This window comes from Myotis brandtii, unplaced genomic scaffold (assembly GCF_000412655.1).
Source record: "Myotis brandtii unplaced genomic scaffold, ASM41265v1 scaffold129, whole genome shotgun sequence".
Classification (NCBI taxonomy): domain Eukaryota; kingdom Metazoa; phylum Chordata; class Mammalia; order Chiroptera; family Vespertilionidae; genus Myotis; species Myotis brandtii.
The window spans coordinates 1,516,416-1,523,354 of NW_005354551.1; the positions used below are offsets into that span (position 1 = coordinate 1,516,416).

The 6,939-nt window shown below is 58.7% G+C and overlaps 1 protein-coding gene across 8 annotated transcripts in view; it reads left to right on the top strand.

The window, feature by feature from the left end:
* The first annotated feature begins 6 nt into the window (after positions 1-6).
* Positions 7-6,939, top strand: part of KIF17 (kinesin family member 17) — a 30,258-nt gene continuing 23,325 nt past the window's right edge. For 6 of the 8 annotated variants that reach the window (XM_014534347.1, XM_014534348.1, XM_014534349.1 and 3 more), the window contains exons 1-3: positions 7-319; positions 2,853-2,999; positions 4,269-4,370. In XM_014534347.1, coding sequence (XP_014389833.1) covers positions 14-319; positions 2,853-2,999; positions 4,269-4,370 — 555 coding nt within the window. In that variant the 5' untranslated portion in view covers positions 7-13. Of the gene's footprint in view, positions 369-2,852; positions 3,000-4,268; positions 4,371-6,939 lie in introns of all 8 variants that reach the window. The other 2 variants (XM_014534350.1, XM_014534354.1) reach the window with 2 other exon arrangements.

Here is a 6,939-nt window from a genome sequence, read left to right on the forward strand (position 1 = left end):
GCGCTGCCGCCCCATGAACCAGCGGGAGCGGGAGCTGAACTGCCAGCCCGTGGTGACGGTGGACTCGGCGCGCGGCCAGTGCTTCATCCAGAACCCCAGCGCCACCGACGAGCCGCCCAAGCAGTTCACCTTCGACGGCGCCTACTTCATGGACCACTTCACGGAGCAGATCTACAACGAGATCGCCTACCCGCTGGTGGAGGTGAGCGCGCCGGGAGGCCACCTCCGAGGACCGGCTGGGCAGGACTTGGGCCGCCCTGAGGGGTCCCGAGGGACGGCACTGCCCCCAAGCCGCCGGAGGCCCCCTGGACACCAGCAGGTTGGTCTGAAGACCTCTGCGGGCAGGAGAGCAGGAACCCGCCCACCAGGTCTGTGCCCCGGTCTCCAGTGCGCCCAGTGCCGAGGCTGCCAGCATCCCCACCCCTACAGCCCCTCTCCCACCAGAACTCCAGCCTGCAGGACCGCCTGCCGCCACCCTCGCCTGTGAGCTTCAGGGCTTCTCTAAACGCTCCAGCCACTTTCTCCAGCTTCTTTCTCCTTCTCCCTCCCCCTCCCCATCCCTCTGCTTTCTCCCCCTCAGCATTCAGAGCCCTCTCTTAATCCTATGCACCAGTCCCTGCTTCTGCTCCTTTGAGCTTCATAGGGGGGAGGGGCCTCACATTTCACAGATGGGGAAACTGAGCTGGGAGGGAGGAGACAGGCCAGGCCCCACAGGGAGTCTGATAGAGGTGGGGCTGGGTCTGCACCTGCTGTCCCCTGGGCAAGGGCTCTTTCGTTTCTACCAACATCTCCCCAGCTGCCAGAGCATCACTAGTTGAGATGGGACAGGTGGTTCCAGGTAAAGAGGGGAAGTTTGGGAAGTGCTTTGTACACGCTCCCTCGATTGAAGAAACCACTATAACTTCTTTAACCCAGTGTTTCCAAAATAGATGTGACCACGGGACCTTTTTTGTTTTGGACGGCAGGCCATTAAACATCCCCAGAACACCAGCTTTGGCTGCGCCAAGATATCTTCCTCCAAGATAGTCAGAACCCTGGAGCGGCTGAAGTGTTCTGAAGCCCAGAGCTCCCCAGTGGTCAGGCCCTGCCCCAGGACGATGCCCAGAGGACCAGGGCCACTCTCCCCGGGGGTGGTTCCAGGCTCTGGGGATGGCAGGCTGTTCCTCTCTGTCCTGGATTTCCAGGCTGAAGGGACCTGAGGGGTCATCTCGTCCAGTCTTCTCCCCATCGGGTCCTTGTCCTTGAATGTCCACCCAGTGGAGGGGCTCACTTTTCCCAAAGCTTCCCAAAGTCCCCCCTTGGCTGCTTGGCTCCTAGAAGACCATCGTACACTAGAGCACATCTCAGTTCAGATGCGCGAGTGTCCCCGGTAAAAATGAAATGAAGCACACTGAACTGTGTTTAGTGGGAAAATATTTTACGCTGCTTCCGTTTTTAAGTGTAAATTAACTAAAATAAAATCAGTATCTCATTTGCCCCAGGCATGTGTCTAGCGTGGCTGGTAGCTACCCCCCTGGATGGTGCAGGGGTATTTATGTTTATGTGGACTCTTGTCTGGGTTTGGGTGACATTGATACTCTGGGCTCTGCACCATGTTTCCGGGACTTCGTGTGCCCCTGGCTCTGAGGAGCCCGGCTGTGGCCCCGGTTGGGTGATGGGTCTGCACAGCCTCACCCTCCGCAAGGGACCCGTGCCTGTGTGCAGCCCACACGGTGGTCAGGGTTTCCTCAGACAAGGGAGGGGTGATAGTGTCCATTCTGCCCATGACAATGAGGCCTCCCTCCAAGGAACTGAACGGTGGCCCGTCTTCCCCAGCAGTCCCCTGGGACCGGAGCCCCACGTGGTCTATGGGGCGGGCCTTTGCAGTGGAAGCAGGCACAGATCCATGTGGGCCCTCAGGGTCCGGGAGCAGCTCTCTGGCCCAGGTTCTGACACTGGGTTCCCCCCTCCTCACACGAGGTTCTAGAATTTGTGTCCTCATGTGCGAGGGCGAGGACTGGGTGTCCACCTGATTCATTGTTCTGTCCCCTGCCAGAGCACGGTGCCTGGCACAGGGAAGGAATAAATGCATCTGAACGAAGAATGACTTCAGGGTGCCACCCGTTTGCCCTACCTTCCTTCTCAGCTTCTTCTTCCATCCCCCTCGCCCCAGCCTCCCTCCTCTCTGTCTTCGCTCAACCTGTCCCCTCAGCCTGGGATGCCTTCCTCTTCTGTCACCTGTCAAAATCCAAGCCTCCCCTTCAGCTCCCCCAGTTCCACTTACCCAGGAGGCTGTGCCTGGATCTTTCCACACCGTCCTGTCCCCTCCCCCACACTCCCTCTCCTTGCCCAGGGCCTGAACTCCCCACATTACATTCGCCTCCACTTGCCTTGTATGGGAGTCACTCCCCCACGATCCAAGCGGACATTTAGTGAGCACCTCTGTACCCCAGCACCCCACTGCCAGTGCCTGCAGTACTTCTCGGGTAAACCTCACGCAGCCTTGGAGGAGGTGCTGTTCCGACCCTTCATTTCAGAGGAGGAAACTGAGGCTCAACGTGCCTGAGTACCAACAGGCCAGGGGCACAGTCACTAAAGGGTGGAGACCGATTCGAACCCAGGTGGCTGGACTCCAGGGCACCAGCTCTTAACCACACACAGGGACAGTCTCCTACCCCAGCAGGCACTGAGCTTGAGGACAGAGCTGTGCCTCATTCATGTCTACCTGCCCAGCCCCAGCCCAGGGACATGGAGGTGGGAGGCCCAGGAGGGGTCCCGGGTCGGCCCCTCAGACCTGGCCCTGGCCCTGGCCCTGGCCCTCCACCAGGCCGTGCTGGGCCTGCTGAGCACCGGGTTTTGGTCCTCCCACGCAGGGTGTCACTGAGGGCTACAACAGCACCATCTTTGCCTATGGCCAGACGGGCAGCGGGAAGTCCTTCACCATGCAGGGCCTGCCCAACCCACCCACCCAGAGAGGCATCATCCCCAGGGCCTTCGAGCACGTTTTTGAGAGTGTGCAGGTACGGGCCTCGGGAGGGCAGGGGCAGGGGCAGGGGCAGGGCTGGTGCCCGGGGCCGCGGGGTCCCAGAGCACTTCTGACTCTGGGATGAATCAGAGCCTCTACAGCACGGATGAGCGGAGGCAGGCTCTGGTTTTCTGAATTTGATGGGAGAACTTAAAACTGAGACATGACACCTCGCAGTTCCATGTTTTTCTCTTGCCATTTTTGGATTTTTTTAAAAATTTGATTTTAGAGAGAAGGGAGAGGAATAGAGAGAAACATCGATGTGAGAGAGGAACATCCATTGGCTGCCTCCTGCATGCCCCCTACTGGGGACCGAGCCCACAACTTGAGCATGTGTCCTTGACCGGGATCAAACCTGGGACCCTTCAGTCCACAGGCTGATATCTACTGAGCCAAACTGGCTAGGGCCAGCTTTCCATTCTATTGAGCAGTTGCTACAAACCAAGCCTTGTGCAAAGCCCTTTATTATCCCACTGAACCCCCACCCTGGCCCAGCAGTAACCATCATCCCCATTTTCAAGAACGGGAAGCTGAGACTTGGAGCCCCTGTGGGCTGGGTCAAAACCAGTCATCCCAGCCCTAGCTGGTTTGGCTCAGTGGATAGAGTGTCAGCCTGTAGACTGAAGGGCCCCAGGTTTGATACCGGTCAAGGGCACATGCCCAGGTTGCAGGCTCGATCCCCAGTAGGGGGCGTGCAGGAGGCAGAAGATCAATGATTCTTTCTCATGATTTGTTGATGTTTCTATCTCTCCCTCTCCCTTCATCTCTGGAATCAATAAAAATATATTTAAAAAACAAAACAAAACAGTCATCCCAGTGTGCAGGCTGCAGGTGAGAAGTGCAGGTAACATTTGTGGCAATGCACAGAGATTCCTGCATCTGGGGAATGGCAACGTGGGGACAGGGACCCTGGTCAGCTGCAGAGCCCACTGTACCTGCACCCGGGACTCAGCTGGTGACCCACAGGAGAGAGGGCTGCCAGGGATCAGCCCAGGGCCAGTGCTTGGTCCAGGCCTTACCTGTGGCCTCAGTTTCTCTACCTGAACAATGGGAGGCCTCTCCCATTTCTTTTCCTTTGAGGCCTGTGGAGAGAGCGTTAGACAACAGCAATATGAGAACGATGCGACGCTGTGAATCCTGACCTCCCCCACCCCCTCCCCGCCCCCCATCGCCATGATGTCTGGCTGCAGGGGCTCAGGTTGCAGGGCCAGGGGAGGCAGCAGGTGCTCAGGTGTCTGTCTTTGCTCTCTGCCACTCCCTGCAGTGTGCGGAGAACACCAAGTTCCTGGTCCGGGCCTCCTACCTGGAGATCTACAACGAAGATGTCCATGACCTCCTGGGGGCTGACACCAAGCAGAAGCTGGAGGTGGGTGCAGACCTGGCAGAGGCAGGTGGGGGCTGGTGGAGAGGGGAGGTTGGCATCAGGTGGTGGTGGGCCCTCAGAGTGCACAGGTGCTGGTTCAGACTACAGTGAGGACTTATGACCCACAAGGTGGTTGTGAGGTTCAAGAGGGTAATGAGGGTGCGCTGCTTAGCAGAGCTGGCGTTTGGCAGGTGTTTAGTGTATGAAAGATTTCATGCCATTGCGATTCCCAGAAAGGAAGGTGGGTGTAACTGGCGGGCGCACAGTGGAAACCCAGGGAGGAGGAGTCAGGACTGATGGGCACGTGTTTTGAACATTGTCCTCAGTCTCCTAAAAGGCGAGAACCGGAATGAAAGAACATTCTTTCCCAGCACGTGAAGCCAAATTAGATGCTTCGAGGGTTCTATCAAGATGACAGAACTGCCCTGTCCAGTTTGGCTCAGTGGATAGAGCATCGGTCCGAGGACTGAAGGGTCCCGGGTTCAATTCCGGTCAAGGGCACTTACCTTGGTTGCTGGCTGGATCCCAGGCCTTTGTCGGGGCCGTGCAGGAGGCAACCAATGGATGTATGTCTCTCCTCCGCCCTCCCACTCTCTCTAAAAATCAATGGAAAAGTATCCTCAGGTGAGGATTAACAACAATGACAAAAGGAACCTTGCAAGATGACAGAACTGATCCTCTGGGGAGCCGGCGAGGTCAGGTGACCCAGCAGGACTGCACAGTTGGTGGCCAGGCTTGATCAGGCTCGGGAGCCTTGGGCCTTCGCTTTAGCGCGAGGCTTTGGTCATGTGTCCTCTCTGGGACTCTTTAACTCTGAGCGGGCCTGGGCAGGTCCAAGGAGGAGAGGCCAGTGTGGGGAGGTGCTGGTGGCTGCCCCCCAAGTCTGGTGCTTCTTATCTGACCAAGCAACCAATGGGGTCCAAAAGGCCCACCCCCAGCATCAGGGGTCGGATCGTCCCACCTCCCTCAGAGGCAGAATGTCCGAGTTGGGGGAGTGCCAGTTGTTAATGAGCATCAGCCCTGGGAGGTTGCTATGGAGATTCCCATTTTTTAAGGCGAGGAAACTGGGCTGGAAAAGAGGGTCACTCGGGTCCCTGCGTAGGAAGTGGCAGAGTCAGGGTGGGACATTTTCCATGACCCAAACGGCGTCAGTCTCCCCAGGCCACGTGCCTCGACAGCCATGGGGGCGAGCAGAGCCCTCCCCACCCTCCGGACCCTGCCTGTCCCCTCGTGGCACAGGACACTGGAGCCACCCATGTGGGGCAGCGTGTTTCTCTGCCCGGCCCCAGAGCCTTCTACGTGCCTCCTGACCCCCCACTTGCCCTGGCTTCATTTCCGGGGCTGTGAGTTCCTCTCCGACGGGTGGCCACTCCATGGCCCCGCGGAAGTCAGGCTGGGGAGCAGCTGTCTGGGTAAACTTGCTTGTACCTGTCACGCCCTGGAAACGTCCCACGTATCTGAGCCGGAAACACCCTGAGAGATCTAGTCAGCCTGTCCTGGTACAGATGAGGAAACCGAGTCCCACGGAGAGGCAGGGGCTTGGCCCAGGTCACAGCCAACTACTTGTTGTACCTGAACCTGTGGGATGTGCGTGGTCAGGTGCTTTCCCCCCAGTGTTTTGGGGTCAGCAATATAGGAAGCCCCTGGGGCAATAAGAAGCCAGGAATTAGGTTCTAGTGAGGGAGGGACATGTGATTCATTCGTTCAACAAAACCTTACTGGGTGCCGGGTGCCGGGTGCCGGGCGCCACGCCCCGCGCTGCAGCAGGTCCACACAGGCGTGCACTCCCTCCCTCCCTGCCAGTCCCCGTCCAGACCAGGACCCACCCAGCCCCTCCTTCTCCGCTTCTCCAAACACAGCAATGCATTGCCCTTTCTGTGCAGGAGCTCTAGCCGCCCACCCGGAGTCTTTTACTGTCTTTTCTATCCTGGGCTCCAGCAGCTGAGTCACACCTCAGCCCCCAGACAGGGAAGTGGGGGAGAAGCAGCACAGGGAGTTGCTCCCACTGCTCAGCCCTGAAAGGCCCGCCCTGGGCCTGGGGCAGCAGGGGGCCCTCCTCCCCTTCCTGGTACCCTGGCCCCTAGACTGGCCCTGAGGGGCGAGGGCTGGCAGCTACATGCGCTTGCTCAGCTGGGCCAGGGGCCTCAAGCTTGGGGAGCCGGGCTCCTGAGGGGCCACCAGGGACAGATGCGCTCCAGGACACTCCCCAGGGTGCTCTGAGCTTTGACCTGGAGCCTCGCAGAGAAGGCACAGAGGGGTCCTCATGTAACCTCACAACAGCCTCCGGAGGAGGTGCTGCTCGTGTCCTTTATCACAGACGGGAAACAGGCTCGGGTGCCTGGGTAAGAGCAGCCACAGGCACATCAGTAAAGGGTGGAGACCGGATACGAACACAGGTGGTCAGGCTCCACCGTACAGCGCGGGCCGATCATTTTGGTAATTGGGTAATTAGATCAGCGAGGGCCAGCAAGAGACTTTGGGGAGCAGAGTTCTACCTCCTCCTCCCCAAACCATGAACTATCATGGAAACAACCCGGCTCTGGGCAGAGGAGGTCGGCCTGGGGGGGGGGGG